Here is a 19,957-nt window from a genome sequence, read left to right as displayed (position 1 = left end):
TCCGTCGTCTTTACAAAGACGCACCTGCTTATTGTACTCTTTTAGAAAAATTGGCTCTTTTAAGGAAATGCTCTTTTACGTGCTGAGACACACAGGGCAAATGGCCGTTTGCAGCACAACAGGGGGTAGTGCAGCCTGAAGTGCGCAACCCACTCGACACAGGAACGACCACCACTGAAGCGCCGTCCGCCAACACAAAAAGCTCCTGAGAGCGCGCTAGACTTGTCACACACGAAGCAGTTTGGTAGGAGCAGAGCGATGTTGTCGGTCGGCTCCGAAGCGAAAAGCTGGTATGTGTTGCACCGGCTGCCTTTTTATGCTCATGCTGTGATCAGCAGCAGCTGGATGCAATCATCGCATGCCAATGTGCATTGGCTCGTTTAGTTTACACTCGAAGTGGATTGGTCTCTCTAAGCGAGATCCCAATTCGTCGGTCACTGATGTGACTCGGAGTGACCGACTGAAAGGGAACTATCTATCTATCTATACTGAACATGCATACAAGCCAAGTCAGAAAGTCAACTGTATTTCTAAAGTGCTTTATACAATATAGACTGATTCAAAGCAGATTCACAATAGAATCCAATTCACATTCTGCTGTAAAGCAGCTCTAACAAGCCAATAGTGTCATTCTACAGCTCAAGTCAGTTGAGTATTGATTCAGTTCAGTTGCATACCGGTGTAAAATTAATCAGTCATACATACTGTATATACAGTGTATATGTGCATATGCAGACGTATGCTCTTTTTTTTGTTCGAGTACTGCAGGTTTTTGGAAATGTAAGCTGTTCTTGCAGCTCGCTGTTGTAAATGAAAGGATTTGGATGATGACTGGTGATCTTTTACATGTTAATTACATTAATTAGGAGTTGTTTACAAGGCAGAGAGCAGAAACCATTCATTTGCGCTCAAGTTCAAGATCATTTGCGATTCATGGATTTCACATCTGAAAGAGTGGCGTACGTGTGTTTTCTGTGCGTACGTTCATTCTACAAATCACACGTATGCATAATTGAGAGATGATCGTAAGATTTTAGGATGATTTCTGTGCAATATTTTATAAATGAGGCCCCTCGTGTTTGAGTGTCAGGTTTCAGAAATTGTGTGACAAGTAAAGATTTTGTGTGTAAACAGTTGAAAAAAACTGTAAAAGCCTGAAAACGGTACTGAATAAGAATTGGCTCTGGATTTCCAGCCCTATTCGTGTGCTGTATTACAGTCAAACCAGAGCATTGTGTGAGGAAAAGAGTGAAATACAAGTTGTTTTTTGTGAAAATTGTCCTCAAATATTTTTCATGTTCAAACATCACAAACAATCATGAGACAAGCAATGTTTTAACATTCTGGCCGTCTGTGCGTCTCTCTTTTCTCACAGCTATTCCCTGATGTTTTCCTGCTGGCTGTTGAGCCCGAAGGACAGGCCGAGCTTCGAGATCTTGCGCTGCGAACTCGAGAAGGTCCTGGAAGATCTTCCGAGCCAAGACCCGGATGAGATACTCTATGTCAATATGGAGGAGACCTCCGGAGAGCTGGGGGCCGTGGGGGGCCGTGATCCCATAATGGGGGTCCCGTGTGCTCTCGGGGCCCTGAAGGGTTCGGGCTCAGTGGCCACTGTAGAAGTGCACCACCCCAACCGCTACGTGATCTGCCCCCAGCATGAGAACCAGCGCCTCCTTAACGCTGACTCCATGGAGAGTCTGACTCTGACAGGGCCCGTTCCCACCTCGCTGCTCCAGCCCTCGTCCTGCTCCACCCCAGTGCCACCCTCTGAAGGGCCATCCCCGGAGGACAGAGACGAGAAGAAGAGAGTGCCGTGGCAGTGATGACGTTGACATGGCTGAAAGAGACCTAGACTGCCTCTCGTGGAGAGCTGAGCTGTTGCTCCTGCCCCGTCATTTTGCACAGACACGCCACACACTCCGCCAGACATTCAGTCAATTATGTCTTTGTTTATGCTTTTCAGACAAATGTTTCCTTTTCATTCCAAATTGTCTTTTATGTTCAGTGTGGGTCATGAGAACTCAAGTCAATCGTCATTTTTGCCTTACACTCTGTCATGACCAGAAACAATGTACTAATTTTCCAGCAAAAAGTCATTATGTGACCCTTGACCACAAAAGCAGTCATAATTAGCACGTGTTTAGGGTCAAAATTATCCATTTTTCTTTTATTCAGAATATTAAGTAAAGATCATGTTCCATTAAGATATTTTGTAAATTTCCTACCGTAAATATATCAAAACTTAATTTGTGATTAGTAATATGCATTGCTACGAACTTCATTTGGACAACTTTAAAGGTGATTTTCTCAGTATTTAGATTTTTTTGCACCCTCAGATTCCAGATTTTCAAATAGTTGTATCTCAAATATTGTCCTATCCTAACAAACCATTCATCAATGGGAAGCTTATTTATTCACCATTCAGATGATGTATGAATCTAAATTTAAAAAAAATGGACCCTTATGGTTTTGTGGTCCAGGGTCACATTTGTTTGTCATTTTGATTGATAAATGATGTGTGCAGCACCAAGCTATATTGCAGATATATTGAAGTGTATTTAGTGGTGTTTGCTTACTGTTGATCATACTTATGGGGGTTCACACTGCTCAATTTTAGCCCTGATATTCACTCACTAACAGTTTTATGGAAATCGCTGACAAATGCCTGAAATTGCATAGCGTCCTTCGTCCTGCAGTGTGAAATGTGTTTTGACTGGAAATTACATCGGCGATGACCTACAACCAATCAGGGAGCAAGATTCAGGGCAAGGGAAAGTTCAGGGGAGGAGTCCTAGACCTGCAAAAGAACACACATGACCTCTGCAAGCATCCATTCTCTCTTTTTACTTTCTGTTTTACTGCAAACCAGCATAAAGACAACTTGTAATGCAAGCTTCTTGTGGACTACAGTTTCTAACAGGAAGAAAGCCAGTCTCACACATGGTTTTACGTTATTTCCTGTGTCACTTCTCGCGAGTGTTTGGTTGTGAAATGTAGTTGGTAGACCAGAGTTGTCACTGGAAAGGTTGTGTAATGTGTGACGCTCTGTCGTGTAGTGTGCACACAACAGCAACTAGACGGTACTAGATTGACTTTGAAAATCGTGCAGCGTGTTCCCGGCATTAGTACTGCTTGTTTAGGAGGTGTATTACTTTTAGTTTATAAAAGGTAAGAGACATGGGTGTGGGCATTTTTTTTATTGGGCCAGAAAGCAAGCACCAATAATACACTAGTAAACGCATGGCATTGCCCTAACAACTACTGCACACTCTTTAAAACAAAGGTTCAATTGAAGAACAATTTTGTGTTTCTCAAAGAACCTTTCAGTGATCAGTTCTCTCGTCTTAGAGTGAAGATTTTTAATAATCTGAAAAACCTTTTTCCACTATAAAGACTTTTTTTCCAATGGAAAGATTCCACTGATTTTAAAGGTTCTTAATGGAACCATGAATGCCCATAAAGAACCTCATTTTTAAGAGTGTGTTTGCAGAGGCAGGGCTATGGAAAGTGAGCAACAAATCAGATATCATGTTGCATGCTTTTATCACATTACTCCAGGTTAAAACCCTTGTTCCAAAAAAAGTCCAGAGAGTCAGCACACCTCCTGCAGTCTTATGATACTGATATCAGTCGGCTGGAATCTGACCGGGTATAGTCCCTTTTCTGTAAGGTCTAAGTTCAAAGTAAAGTTAGCTTTCTGCTGATATTAATCACACAATATATTCATCATCAACTCAGGAGATGCTTGGATTTACAATGACCAATGACACAAAGGTCAGATTAAGGGAATGCTGCAAACTAGCTTAACACTGCCAGTCTCTAGAATGGGACAGAACTGGTCAAAGTCTGAATCTGTTTCTGTTCTCTGAGACATTTCTCTCTCTCAAGTCTCCTGACCAGCGTCTTTATCCAAAGAAGCACATGGAGGATGACGATAGTATTCTGTGTTAGGTCTAACATGTCAAACCAAATCCTCAGTGATCATGTAATTTGTTCATGTGTGTGACCTAGAGACACACTCTAGCTAACCTCCAGGTGAATGCGTACAGTTTTTATAACTCTGTTTCTGAGGTTTTCTGAATCAGCAGGGTTTTTAACATTGATTTGAGACTAATTTTGTGGTTTCTTTTAAGGTTTCGAGGAGTAGAAAGGGCCATAGACTAGACTAAGCTGTGTAAGGCTACACATACAACAGGTCTTTGCTCATCGGAGGCCCTGCCCCAGACTCAAGCACAGTATTTTTTCTTGTTTCTTAATTTTTTATTTTATTTTTTTACATTTTATATTTTGCACTAATCATTTTTGTCATTGTATTGTATGTATTTCTTTGTTTATGCATTTTATTTTTACCTGACATGGATTTTTTAGACAATGTAATAATGTATATTTACCATAATATTATCATGTTATGATAATATTAAAAAGGCTGTTTCAAAATAAGTTCAAATACAGATGACATTTTAGCTGATTGTTATTTTATAATTTTTTAAAAATATTTTAGCATTCTAAATATGGTCATTTGTTAAAATCATTTCTTCCAATACAGCGTGATGTGGTACTAAGATTGGCTGAGGTACATAAATATATGACAGATGTAACTGTATATTAAAATTTTAATGAGCCACAATGCTTTAGATACATGAAACATTGGATGACAAATGATTTACTATATAAACGATGTTCATGTGTACCAGTGCTCAGTTGGAATCATCTGTGATTGACATTTCTGCTCTCTGCACACATGAAAGATTGAAGGCTAAAATGAACATGGCAGCCCCCCTACAAAATGTTGTGTCAGTCACCTTGTGTGTATATTTGCATGCTCACATTTTCAGCACTGTCTTTCATGATGAGAAACACTGTGTGTTTAAATATGTGGATTTGAAGTGTCTCAGCTGACCTCAGTTGAACCGGACACATTCAACTGCACCACTTTTGCATGTGATATTTCAGTGCAAAAAAACCTGCATCTTCTATATGTAATAGTACATATTCTTTTGCCTGACAGTAAATCAGCCAGTGATGATCAAATGATGGAGAAGAGCGTTATAATTCATCCAGGTGTGCAGTGTAGTAAAGCTATTCATTCAAAGCGAAGTTTTGTATACTCTATTGACAGAAGTACAAATATTATTTTTATCAAAATATGAATTCATAGACAGAAGCACACTTTAAAGTGCATTTGAAAGCCAGTATTTTGCCTTAAAATGGCTCAGTTTACGGTGCACAAGTGCTTAGCTTTAGGTTTATATGTCTAATGTTGTCTAGCTAACATCAGTGTCATTATTGTGATTTTGATATGCTTTGTATTAAAATAAATACTACCTGCACAATTGATGTTTTTTATGTGATTTGTTGAGATGTTAAATGTTACATTAAAAAAAGAGACTAAATTTGGACTTGATCTTGAGTGAAACGACTCACTGACATTAATAACAAATTAACCAAAGCAATGAAAATACATTGCTTTGGTTAAATAATTAACCAAATGTAAACAGTTTGGAAAGTAAATGAATAACTGGCCTAATGAATATAGAAAAACAGAAAAGATTAGAATGTTAAATAAATATTATATATTATTATTATATTTAAAATAAAAAAGCCACTAATGTCTTAATATATTTGAAATGTATCACTTGAAGGACTACTTCTTTAGAATATTTCAAACAGAACCATGCCTTATTTAATTCTATCAAACATTTATAATTAATCCAGAACGCGGCAGCAAGATTAATTTTTAATGAGCCAAAAAGAATGCACGTCACACCTCTGTTTATCAATCTGCACTGGCTACCAATAGCTGCTCGCATAAAATGCAAGTCATTAATGTTTGCCTACAAAAGTTCCCTCCTGGTGGAATGACCTGCCCAAATCAATCCGAGTCCTTAACCATCGTCAAGAATCGGCTATAAACACATCTCTTCCATCTTTATTTGACCCTCTAACTCTAGCACTCCCTATTCTAATTCAATTCTTAAAAAAAAAAAAAAAACATGCCCCTTTTAGACTTGAACTCTATTCATTAACTGCTTGTTTTCTTAAAAAAAAAAAAAAACTAACACTAGCTTTTCTAATATTTTTGTATTCTATCTATTTGTTTTCTTTTTATTTATTATAATTAACAAAAGCAAAAAAAGGCATCTAGCACTAGCTTGCTCTATTCTTTTTCTATTCTATCTGTTTTCTTTTTATTTATTATATAATGTTTAAAAAACCTTGCTATGTGTACTGTGTTAAGCTAACTGAGACTTGTTATAGCACTTGCATATCATTGCTCTTTTGTTGATTTTGATTGCTTCCATTGTCCTCATTTGTAAGTCGCTTTGGATAAAAGCGTCTGCTAAATGACTAAATGTAAATGTAAATTTAAGTCTATAATGTGTCGACAGTAAATAAGACTTGCAAATGCACTTGTGTCTGTTATATGCCTTGTGAGCAATACTGTCTGATCATGCCTGTGCTCACATTTCATTCAGATTTTGAGAATTTCAGATTAAATATGACTCACTTTAAATCTTATGAGGTCAAGCAGAGCTGGATATTATTTCTCATCATAAAACCATAGATGGTTTTATTGCCCTGAATTCTAAAAAGTTAAATAAACAGACAAACTTTGAATCCAGTTTCCGACTAATGCCATTTTGCATGCAGTACCTTTAGCATCAATGAGGGGTCATACACCCTGACCAATACATAACAAAGGCTGAAGGATGGATGTGTAATGAAACTGTTCTTTCAGTGTAGACTTCTTGCTGTCACTAGAGGTTGTCCGTGTAGCAATCAATACCATGACATAAAATTAGAATTCCTGCACACGCCAAAACAAATCAAATCACAGTTATGTCTAAAGTACATTTTATTCATATAGACTGTTTCAAAGCAGCATCACAGTGATAAACAGGACAATAATTTTTCAGTGTATTTAGAATAATAGCTGTTGGCTAAAATTAAGCTATTTGTTACTTGTATTGCTCGTACTGCTCTTAAGTGGTGAACTGTCTCGCAGTTGTTTCGTTTTCAGCCATCCACATGCTTTTAGGGTTTTAATTTGCTAACTGAAAAGATGTGCACAGTTGTTTTCACTCATGTGGTGATAAGCTGTATATTTATTTGGTATCTGTTCACTGGCGTGGAAGCCAAATTTTCATATTTACACAAAAATAAAGAGAGCACTCCAGACACATGTAAACTCTTCAAAACATTCAGTTCTCTTCTCTGTCTCCCCTCTCCAACTTCACCTGCTTCCACCTCTTTAACAACTGATATTTTTGCTAATTTCTTCCCAGACACAACTACGACCATCAGTAGTCAGTTCTCAGCCCCACACACACAAGAACTCAGACCAGCCACATCCACTGCTAAAACTCCCATCTTCTCCTTCTGTCCACTCACTGCGGCAGAAGTGTCTAAACTTCTCCTCTCCAGCCATCCTACAACATGCCCTCTAGACCCAATCCCCTCACACCTTCTCCAAGCAATCTCTCCTACACTTTTACCACCACTCACACATATCATCAACACATCTCTCCTCACAGGCACCTTCCCCTCTGCATTCAAACAGGCTCGGGAAACTCCACTGCTCAAAAAACCTACATTAAACACTTCACTTACAGATAGCTACAGACCGGTCTCTCTCCTTCCATTCATAGCGAAAACACTCAAACGAGTTTTTTTCAACCAGGTATTGTCATTTCTTTGACAGAATAACCAACTGGACACTAACCAGTCAGGTTTCAGAAGTGGACATTCAACTGAGACTGTGCTACTGTCAGTCACGGAAGCCGTGCGGATTGCAAAAGCTGATTCCAAATCATCAGTTCTTATTCTGCTGGATCTATCTGCATAGGATGTGTGCACTGAGGCTCCGCCTTATTTCACGTGGAACTCTCCTCTGGGTTCATTTCGTCTGTCGAGTCCTTGGAGGTGAGATGTCCGTGGGTAAAAACATGAACACAGTGGAAAGCCACTTTATAGTAGAAAATAAAGTTGTGCTTCTGATGAAATGAGACACTGACACTGTTTTACATGTTTAATACTGCCGATTGTTTTTAAGCATTATATTGAATAAAGTGCCATGTAAATACACATGACAAAACTTCACGGGAGTGCTAATTTGCAGAGCTCGTGCAAACATACCCATGTTGCTATGATCAAATGGCTTTTTATAAAGAAATGCTTGCCGTTTTCTCAATTTCTGTTGTGTTTATTTTGTTACTGAGAGGAAAGCGTGCAGCACATATTTACATATTCATTTAAACATTGCTTTCATCAGAGTGGGCGGTGTCGGGATGTTCGCTAACAGTATTAGTTTCCGGAATCTCTGGCTGCCTGGCGGACATTTAGGCGTGGATGAAAGAACATCACCTGCAGCTCAACCTGGAACGCCAGGTATCGCATTGGCGATCGATTTAAATACCCCAGGAACCTGTGTGGATTGTACTCTTTTTCTTTGACCTAACTGTTGTGGATTTTTTTAATCTGTCTCATTATGCAGTTATCATCTATTTGTGTGAATGGATTGCTCACCCTTGGGGATTGTCCAGTCATCAGTCTACAGCAGCGGTTCTTATTCCTGGTCCTCGCGACCCCCCGCTCTGCACATTTTGTATTAGCACTTCAAGGGTTTGTTCCATTCGACCGTAAGTGCCCTGTGCGAACCACAGTGAGTAGCCATTATTCACAAATGGCAAAAACATGGAACAGTGGAGAACATTGAAACATTAAAGTGTGACAAACATGCAAAAAAATAAGAAATCAGGAAGGGGGCCAACACTTTTTCACACCACTGTACTTTAGCCACCATTATTGATCCCAGGTAGGTTAAATAGACAGTTGTTACATAAAGTCTCATGATGATGACGATGGTGATTATTATTAATATTATTAATAATCCATTGCCAATAATAATAATCAGCATTTTGTTAACATTTTGATAATATATAATATAACATTATATACGAGTTTCATGTGACCAATCCTTCTTGTCTATTTGTCTGTTTATGCAAAAGGTACAATAATCGCTACTTTTCAGCAGATGGTAAAGACCAAGTGAAACAAGTACTTTTGGCTATTCTGGAGGGGAAGGCCAGACCAGACCAGGCCCCCAATGAACCTGTTGAAGAAGCTTCTCCAGTACCTGGTCCTGCCACAGAAGTACCTCCAGCCAAAAATCCATGTAGTCTACTACTTTCAGTACATGATGAAATACTGAAGGAGAATGCTGAGATGGAGCAGCTGCTGGCCAGCCCCTCATCTGTGCAAGTTCAGAGCTACCTCTCCGAGTTGCCCAGCAGCAGAGGCGATAATGCTTTGACCTACTGGAGGATCAACAAAGATTGTTTCCCTGCACTTTGTGACGAGTCAGCTGCCTCCCCCTAATTATCAGCATCACCCCGTCCCTTAATCGCCGCACTTCGCCAGGCTCCCGACATGAGTGGGTGCGTGAGAGAGGAGGGGCAATGGAGCCTCATCACCGCCGCTGTTTAAATGCCGAGCGCGCCTCTCCTCGGGAGACCGGTCTCTTCCCCCGTGCATGCACGCTGGTGTCCTCGGGGGTTCAGGAAGGGTGCGTAGAGGGACTCCCGTGCCGCCAGAGTCGTGAGCTACCGGACCCACGGTCCGGATGAGAGACCCGCAGTCCGGACGAGAACCGCACCCGTTACACGGCCGTCGGGCAAGGATGCCGGGCCGTCTAGTCCCTTCAAGCGCTGTGGGCAGAGAGAAGGACGAAGCCGCTGAAAGAAGCCGCTGCCCCTTGCACCCCGGCCAGGAGAGGGGAGCGCGTGCGGCCGCCGGACTCCGCCCCTTACCTGGACCCTTCCTTCCTGACCACTGCCCTTCCCTGCACGAACCCCGCAGCACGACGAGGACACCAGATCCCCTGTTTTATTTTGGACACTTGATTCCCCTTTTTTCCTGGACACTTTGTTATATTTATATTTTGTTAATAAAAGCCTCCCCGAGGCCTGACGCCACACCCACTGTGTCTGTCGTTTGGTCGTCCCGCCACAACTTGCTTAACTTGCCCGAGCCTATCTCTCCACTCCATGTACAAGTGTTGAAAGTGAGCGCTTGTTTAGCTTGGCTGGACATGTGGTAGATGAAAGGAGAAACCGATTAACTGGTGACAAGGCAGAAATGCTTCTCTTTGTCAAGAAAAACTGTATTTATTTTTAATAGCCATTAATGCTCAAGTAATAGCATTTAGTATTAGCATTGTTATTTCTACCTGTTTTAAGACACAGTGCACTTTTTGTTGTTAAAGTTATTGTTGTGAGATGATCCTGTAATTAAAAAATCATTGAAGAAAAGTAGATTTTTGTTAGTAAGCCTACTTTGTTAGTTATATTTTATTTATAACTTTTTCAAGGCACAGAGCACTTTATTTTGTTGTTAAAGTTATTTTGTTGTGAGAAGATCCTGTAATGTTTATTAATTTCTTTCATTATAAAATAAAAAAATTCAAAATTAGCCTGTGCCCATTCCGACTCATTTTGCCAGCACGGGTCACATATATTATTTAAAATAACAGTTTCTCCAAAATACCGAAGCCTGATTTGATGACGTCCATGTAGCTCAGGGGTAGGCAAGTTCGTTCCTAGAGAGCCACAGTCCTGCAGAGTTTAGCTCCAACCCTGAAAAAAAAACCTCACCTGCCTATTGTCAGGGAGTCTCTGTCATCAGTCACCAGCTCCGGACTCCATACCCCAGAATCCTCCCCGGCTCACACCTGTTCACAGTCACGATCACCACTCACTCCAGATCACCTGCACCTGCCGTCTCCAATCAAGCCACCTTCAAAAGCACGCTCCTTCCAATCACTCACCGTCCAATCTACTGCAAGCTAGCCAGACTCTTTCCTGTTGTCTCTACTTACCTCCAGTGTCTCCTATGTTCCAGCGATCCTGTCCCTCATCGACCCTGTTCATTCCCCGGACTCCTGCAACAGAGCAGACTCCTATTACCCAGAGCTAAGAACCCTCCAACTCACTCTTATTTTCACGACTTACCTGACATCTGCCTTTCACCCTCTGCCCACTGCATCTGTTAATAAACTATCCTGTTTGCACTTTTACCTCATGTCTCTGCCTTGTGTAACGTGACCCCTATAGCTTTAGTAATTTTGAAGATTGATTAGCTTATTCAGGTGTGTTTGATTAGGGTTGGAGCTAAACTCTGCAGAACAACAGCTCTCTAGGACCAAACTTGCCTTCTCCTGGTGTAGCTGAACGAACAAAGCCTTTCAAACAGAAAACAAGATTATTTTGCTTACCCCATTGGCAGATTGTTTTGCTTGTCAGAGTGAGGTCACATTGGCTCAGACTCTACGTGTCTCACTCTCATGCTCTTTTCCTGCAAGGACCAGTGCCCCTTGTCAGATGCGTGTGGTTTGATCCCTATTAGTGTTTCCGAGGAGGATTTTTCAGATGACACGGTGTCATTGACCGCTTCTTATGTGGAGGATTTGGTGAACTTGATGAAGCCTGTACACCCTTCTAAGTCCTGCAGAGCCACTTTGGTCCTAGCAGCCAGAGCATACTCTGCAGGTGGTCAAGCTTGTTCCACTTTCCATACGATGGCAGTCCTCTAGGTTTTTAGGCCAAACTCTTCAGACCATGGATGAGTCTGGCCCAGATCCTTTTGCTTTTAAGTAGGGGTAGCGCGCTAGAGCGCACCTTCTGTCAATGTCAGTTCTGGCACACTAAAAAGCCTGTTAAACAGCGCATGATTACTGAACTAAGTTATCTTTTGCACTAATACTGTCAAAACACAAGGTTTACATGTAGACTCAGTTGGTTATGTCTAAAATAAAAAAACAGTTGAGAGAAAAATAGATACATGCCTGTATATTAGATGCGTGCAGGTCTTAAAGGTGTCATCGGATGCCCATTTTCCACAAGTTGATATGATTCTTTAGGCTCTTAATGAAAAGTCTATAACATACTTTGGTTAAAATTTCTCAATGGTAGTGTTCTCAAAACACCCTTTTTACCCTGTCAAAATCAGCTCTGTTTTCAGCAGGCAGTTCTAGTCCATGTTGCTTTAAATGCTAATGAGCTCTGCTGACCCCGCCCCTCTCTTCCATGGGTGATGAGCCGTTCTCATGATTCGGTTTACTTTAGCCACGGAACTTGTTAACTAGCACATTATTAGGAAAGGAGATTTGCAAAGATTCATAAACCCTTATACTCACTTCTACTGTAGATGAAGCTGGATCACGAATCATTTGCGCGAACATAGACGCATTTAGTCAGATCGGGGATCGGTGCTGATACACACATTTATGTTCAAACAACAACAAAAGTGAATTTTGCATCCGATGACCCCTTTAAAAGGGCAGAACTAAACATACTGCTGACTGTCATTAAAGGGATAGTTCACCCTAAAATTTAATTTCTGTCATTATTTACTCACTCACATCATGTCCCAAACCTGTATTAATTTCTTTCTTGTGCTGAACATAGAAGATAGAGAGGGAAAAAAATACTATGGAAGTCATTGTGGATCAGCAACTGTTTGGTTTTCCACATTCTTCAAAATAGCATTTATGTTCTGCAGAAGAAAGAAACTCATTCAGGTATAAAACGACTTTTGAGTGAGTAAATAATGGTATAAAAATAAGACACTATGACAGAATTGACAGGCAGGTGACATAATTTTTATTTTGGGGTGAACTATTCCTTTAATATTAATAAAACAAAACACAAAGAGAAAAATCACTCACTACTCTTGACTGAAAAACTTTAATACAGCTGCTTTAATAGGAATCAATCTATATAGTGTTTTATTCTTATATTTGTTCATTCAATTTCTTGAATTCTCCTCCTAAATACACCTATTGTACCTGAAAATAAAGCACTGTTTGTTTTATTTGTATATTGTGTGCATTTGTAATGTGTATCTTTGTTCTTATTTTTTAATAACAAATATAAAATAAGAAAGATTTTTATCTTTGCCCACTTTAGCCTAACTATCCGCCATTCTTTTTTATATTTTGTTACATTGAAAGTCTTTGTCTTAATAATAGAGAAATTAGTTTGACTGTATAGCTCAGACAACTTGCAAAATAGTAAAACCAACATGACAAAGAATCGTGATAAAATCATGAATTGTGATATTTCTAAAAAAAACAAAAAAACAATGGTGATATGATATTCTTGCGATCGCCCACCCCTACTTTTAAGGGGCTGCACAGCGCAACTGACCCAGCTCTGCATGCTACTAAGTCACTGACTCAAGCAATGGCCAACCTGGTGGTCCTGTTTAACAAATATCAAGGATGCTGACAAGACCGCTACCTTGAGTCTCCCCTACAGGCCTGTTTCCCCATGTGCTGGGTGGCTTCGTCGAGTGCTTTACCACATCCCAGAAGTCATCGCAAGCCAGGCTGCTGCGTCAAGTTGCCAGAAGGCCTCGTTGACTCAGCAGCCTGCCAAACCTGCATCAATGACTCCTCAGCCTCAACCTAAAACAGATCCAATTCCAGGCAGTGCTTCCATAGCACCAAGCGCTACCCTTTCCCCAAGCGTCAGGGTCCCCATCCAGAGTTAATGCTTGACTGTGAGCCAGAGCTCTAGCACTCCTGTTTGATCAGGCGAGAAGAGGGGAAGGTTAAGTCCCGCTGTGGCTGGAGCTTGTTCCAAGAAGGCTCATGTATGCCTCCCAACCTGCTGTACAGTATACAAGGTATACATGATCTTGTGGCATGCCAGTCAGTAGGAATGAATTACTTAGTCGTGAAGTTCTTGAGGGAAGGTGGGAGACTGAATCCACCTCGCCTTCTGTGCGGCCCCTTTCACTTAACCCTCTGTTGCATTTTTTTCCTGTTAATGGAGAACATGATAGATGTCTATTGAAAACTTGAAGTGTCTACTTCAAAGTCATATAAAAAACAAACATTCTCTGACATATCAAAAACAAATATTCTCTACAGTACTGTTAAGTTTTCTTTGATGTCATACACCGATCTGTCTGTGCAGCACTTTTTCAAGTCAAACACATCTGAGATTATGCCATGTGACAAGCATGTGAGTGTTACAGTTGTGACAAGATATGTAGGAGACTACGTAGTAGTGCCCGCAGAATAATATAGGTTTTGTGGATCATTAGACAAATTTTTGGGTAGACCTGGGGCCTCATTTATAAAATGTTGCGCAGAAACCATCCTAAAATTGATCTTACGATCATCTCTCAAATATGCGTATGTGTGATACATAAAATGAATGTACACACAGAAAACGCACGTACAGCTCTCTTTCAGATGTGAAATCTATGAATCGCAAATGATCTTGAACTTGCACGCAAATGAATGGTTTCAGCTCTCTGCCTTGTAAACGACTTCTAATTAATGTCATTAACATGTAAAAGATCACCAGTCATCATTTCATATTCTTTCATTTAGAGCAGCGAGCTGCAAGAACAGCTTACATTTTCAAAAACGTGCAGTACTCCGACAAGAAAAAATGTGTACGTCTGCTCAGACCCTGACGTGACGCTAAGCACTTTTCCACGTCAAAGCCAGTTTTTACAAATATGAGCGTTGCTGTGGATTTAAGTGTACGCACACTCTAAGATCAAATCTGTGCGTACGCACACTTTATAAATGAGGCCCCTGACCTGTAACGAGAGTCTTCATCCTTCCTGGGGTGCTGCCGCTCCTCTACTTGCCTTTTTGAGAACCAGCCCGTGACGATTGTTATTACTGTGGCATGTTAATCTCCAATCTTGTCTACTATATAATTCTATTCAATCATTGTACTCAAACCTGGAAAAGCTTGATCAAACCAGTTATTTTTGATTAATCAACTCTGGGCTGGAAATATTACTTCATTTGAACAACTGCCGTTCACTGACAGAAAAGGTATCTTTCTTCCATGAATTAATTATTGATACACAATTGGATATGCTGCTTCTCACAGAAACCTGCCAGTTACCAAATGACTATATCATTTAAACCACCTCACTCCCTCTGGATATAAGTACCTGTCTAAGCCATGTCTCACTGATGGTGGCTTTGCAGTTATCTATAGATGTTATTAAAACTGTCATTACAGAATTTCATAATGTGAAAATCATTACATGGCTTTCAAAGTTCTTGCTCATACCACTCTTTTGGTCATATTAACATATCGTCCTCCTAAGCCTCTGTCTGACTTATTCTCTGAACTCAATGAGCTACTTAATTTGGCCTATGCTGTATCCTTTTATGTTATCCTGCTCTGTGATTTCAATATACATATTGACTCTGTGTGTTCTAATGCCGATCATCTTACTTAACTTTGGATAATTTTGGTCTTGTAAAACATGTCAATTTCTCTACTCATAGCCGTGGTCATACACTTGATCTAATCTGCTCCTCTGGAATTAATAATGTCTCTGCTGTCTCTGGCTCACAAACTGGTATATTTGATCATAACCTGATAAAAGATTTGATTTTCCTTTTCCAGAGCCTCCTTACAAAACTGTTATTAATTATTGTAATGTTAAATCCTCTGTCCTTCTCAGACTCCATTAATGAATCTTCACTGTCTCCATACTCTGAATTTTCCTGTCCAAATGCTGTCCTTTCTATCTATAATACTGCTATCTCTGAAGCTTTGGACAAACATGCCCCTATGATAACTAAGGTGGTGCCTTCATCTCATGCGTCCCTTTGGTATACATCTGAGCTCTGTGTACTTAAACTGTCAGACGTCTTTAGCGCAGATATAGGAAAAGCGGCCTGAAGGTGCATTATCAAGATCTCTGTGATAACCAGTTGAAATATAAGTCTGATCTTAATGCCACATGCACAGCATATTAGTCCTCCATAATTAATACAGCTAAAAGTAGAACCAAGACATTATTTTCGACTGTTAACAAATTAATTAACCCTCCAATTCATAATATTATTTGCTCAATTGACCTTTGTAATTCCTTCCTTCACTTTTTTAAGAATTTAATCAAATCTATTTATGCAACATTTTCAATGAATTCATCAGATGTTTATTCTAACTGGTCTCCACTTCAGTCCATAGAACATGTCCTGTCTAACTTTACTCTCACCAGCCCATCCTCTGTTAGTGTCTTAATTACTCAAGCAAGCTCATCTGCTTGCCAGTTAGATCCAGTGCCTACCCCACTTCTTAAAAACTGTCGTTATGTAATAGCATCTCCTACTGCTGACTTGATAAACTGTTCTATTACTTCCAGGTCTGTTCCGCTATCATTAAAAATGGCTGCGGTCACTCCCATCTTAAAGAAACCTGGACTAGATTAATCTGTTCTGAATAACTTCAGACCTATATCTAATCTCCCTTTCATTTCCAAACTGTTTGAAATAGTGGTTGCTTCACAGCTACAAACATCATATCATATCTCTCAGATAGACAATTGTTTTATTAGTGTTCATAACTTTAAATCATCATCTTGTTTTCTCTCTCAAGGTGTCCCTCAAGGCTCGGTTGTTGGACCTCTTCTGTTCAACATTTATTTGATTCCCCTAGGTCATATTATCTGTAGCTATGGTCTCAGCTATCATTGTTATGCTGATGACCTGCAGATTTACATATCGGGTCACTCCGCCTCTACTCTTCCACTTAATTCAACGAATGTCTGTATTGCGAACATTAAAATCTGGTTACATAGCAACTTCCTAAAACTAAATAAACGATAAAACTGAACTTATTTTATTTGGTCTCTTTAAAAAAGTCTGAACTGAGCATATCCATTGACGGGGCTATATGTACACCATATCATTCCATTAGAAATTTGGGTGTAATATTTGACTCATCATTTACATTCCAATCTCATATTAGTTCTATTACCAAGACTGCATTTTACCACCTCCGTAATATTGCCCGTCTGAATCCTACTTTCAGTACCAAAGACACTGAAACTCTCATTCACGCATTAATAACTTCTCGTCTTGATTACTGTAACTCACTTCTCATTGGACTGTGAGCCAAAACTTTTACGAGGTTACAGTATGTTCAAAACTCTGCCGTTAGAGTCATCAATCAAGTCAAAAAGTCTGAACACATTATCCCTTTACTTTATAATCTACATTGGTTGCCTGTTTCTGTTTGCATTCAGTATACATTTTTTTTTACTTTTAAATGTCTTTATGGACTTGCTCCCAATTATCTATCTGAACTGTTGCACTATTACAGACCCTCTCGCTCTCTTCGGTCATCTGATTCAAACCTGCTTACTGTACCTCGTTTTCGTCTCGTATCAATGGGTTGTAGATCTTTCAGTGCTGTAGCTCCAAAACTCTGGAATTCTCTTCCACCAATTCTTCGCGACACTCTCACTATATCATCATTCAAATCTCAACTAAAAACCTACCTTTTCTTACAGTATTTCCAGCCTTCTTCTGATTAATGTTTTGCTGTGTAGCTACTGGGGTTTTGTCTTGTGCTTTCTGGTTTTGCTGTTAAGTTACTGTGTATTTATGTATGCATGTGCATGTGTATGTACTGTATGCTATCACATGTACTTATTTTCTCCTTGTTCATTTTATTTATTATTATTATTGTATTGGGAGGTAAAACAAGTGCATGAAAATATTATTGCGAAAGTGCGAACATTATTATTTGTACAGTCTTTACTTGTGATTAATGTTTTATGGGATGTATACCCTTGTTTAATTTTATTGCTCTATAATGTGATATTGTTATGGAGCGAGCAAGACGAGACGCGTGCGGATCCATCTGCAAAGCTTTTATTAAAAGAAGTGGTCATACAACAGGCAAGGGTCAGACAATGGCACACAGGTATATAGAGGCAAGACAAAAGAGTAATCCAGAGATAGGCGTGGATCAAACGATGGCAAACGTAATCCAGACGGCGAGACAAATGGGTAATCCACAAACAGGCAAGAGTCCAGGCGAGGTGTAAACAGAGTCCGAAACAGCAAGACGAAGGGATAATCCAAGACAGGCTAAAGTCCAAGGCAGGCAGAGAACAGACAGGACGAAGCAAACAGGCTAGGACCAAGACACGGATGAATGAGGCAATAAACAGCACTAGACTAGACTTAGACTCAGAAAAACACGGAATGGTTCTGTAATGTAGCTATCGGCCAACCAGCGATAAGCGCTAACAATACTCAGCGATCTGAGAAAGGTCTAAGTGGGTGTTATATAGTTGCCTTGTCCAAATACCCACACTTGCGGTCTTGGCCACTAAGATCCCAGATCTTAAAAACGGCAAAGCGCAGTGCCCTTAACGCACACTAAATCCACACTATCTTGATACCGCTCTGGAGCGGTATTTGAGGCTTAGTGAATCCCATCATGCATCATGTTGTGGAAATAAATCGTGAGACTTTTTGCCGAGATCTCGTGAGAGGTCACGGAAACCTTTCCAATGTATGTGAAATATTAATAATAATTAGATATTACATATAATTTGGTAGTAAAACATAGAGTTGCACGTTTTATTGGTGCAAATGAATAGTGGTGATAATTATTTTGTATAACATTTGCAACTGCTTTTTATCATTAGAAGCACCACAAAATTAAATTGTGTCATCTGTTATAGGGACTACTGAACAGACATTTAGAAGTTGATTTTAAAATGCAAAGTATTGAAAATAAAAAATAAAATAGAAAAGTGTTTTCGTGTTTGGCTGCAGGTGAGTCCATAATCAGGGCAATGGAACATGGGAAATGTAGTCCGGAGTGACACGTAACAGTCTGTCTAGTGTGGGAGTCAATGTAATGTGAGGGCGACCTCTGGTGGCGAGCGGACGAAAGACCACGGACAGGATTTGTGACAGATATGTTGCTCATATTCTATTCGTGCATTTCTTTCATAAAAAAGATGTTCGAACTCTGTAGTGTCTCACATACAGTAAGCTTTTGCGCTTCCCTTTAAATGATGAAATGCTTTGGAATAACATTTTTCTTTGTTTCATCAAACCCAGGTAATGATTGTAAACTGAGGTTGATTGATTTAAATGAAGTATCTGTGATAAACTGTACAACAATCTTGTGCTATGGGCACTGCCATTGATACAGGCTACACTTCTATTTGAAGCTTTCGCTTTTCGAATGCAGAAGTGTGGTAAAGGCCTATAATGAGTATCCTTGCACCCTCAAGAGAACAGCCCTTAAAGCTGTGTAAGGATAGTGTTTATACCTACAGAAAAACTAGGTTTACTAAGTTTTTACTACAGTGGCTAAATTAACAAGAAATAACAAATCACTGCATTGTCAAAAGTATGGCATTAATAACATCCAGATCTGTGGGAAGTAGATTATTTTCCTATTTAGTGCCTAAATTCTGGAACATTCTTCATAGCTTCATAGTGTTGTTTGGGAGGCAGACACAATCTTTAATCATGCTATTTAAAGAATACCATTGTTTAACATTATCTTCCATCAAATCTACAATTATGTGATCTCGAATCTCAGAACTCATTTGCTGAGAACTCAGGAATGATTTCCTCTGTACACAAGGGGGAAGCAAAGGGCAGCTTTCCATGCTGTATCACATACTCACCAAGAAATAAGACCACGCATTATGGTGTATTATACTTTATTAAATGTAAGAGCTGCCCATTTCTATTTTCATTAATACATTAAGTTTGTTAGCAGTAGGAACCTGTTTTGCAGATCTTTCAGTGTAGACAAAGTTTGTTCTGGCTTAAACTGAAGGTTTGGTTAAGATGATGTATGAGAGTATGTGCTTTTCCTAATGTGAGTTATTATATGCACAAGGATAGGCAGCAATTGTTTTAGGTGCATTTATTGTTTGGTTACATTTCTGTGTGTGTGTGTGTGTGTGTGTGTGTTTGTGCGCAGTCATATTTGCAATGTGAAGTCAGCATTACAGGTCCATATGTGTCCAGAGAAATGATACAAAAGCGGATGAATATTTGTTACATAATTTAGATATGACTGCTCTAGAGTAACTCTTTAGAAAACGTGTCCAGGTAACATCTGACCACAAAATCTTTTTTTTTTTTTTT

The 19,957-nt window shown here is 39.6% G+C and overlaps 1 protein-coding gene across 1 annotated transcript in view; it reads left to right on the top strand.

Annotated features, from left to right (window-relative positions):
* LOC107750107 (tyrosine-protein kinase receptor UFO-like) overlaps positions 1-2,145 on the top strand; it is a 62,383-nt gene extending 60,238 nt beyond the window's left edge. The window contains exon 20 of the mRNA XM_016565373.1: positions 1,376-2,145. Within this exon, the coding sequence (XP_016420859.1) occupies positions 1,376-1,823 (448 nt within the window). The 3' untranslated portion in view covers positions 1,824-2,145. The remainder of the gene's footprint in view (positions 1-1,375) is intronic.
* Positions 2,146-19,957: the final 17,812 nt, after the last annotated feature.

This window comes from Sinocyclocheilus rhinocerous, unplaced genomic scaffold, assembly GCF_001515625.1.
Source record: "Sinocyclocheilus rhinocerous isolate Xijiao unplaced genomic scaffold, SAMN03320098_v1.1 scaffold722, whole genome shotgun sequence".
NCBI lineage: Eukaryota > Metazoa > Chordata > Actinopteri > Cypriniformes > Cyprinidae > Sinocyclocheilus > Sinocyclocheilus rhinocerous.
This window is presented reverse-complemented; position numbering and strand designations above follow the sequence as displayed.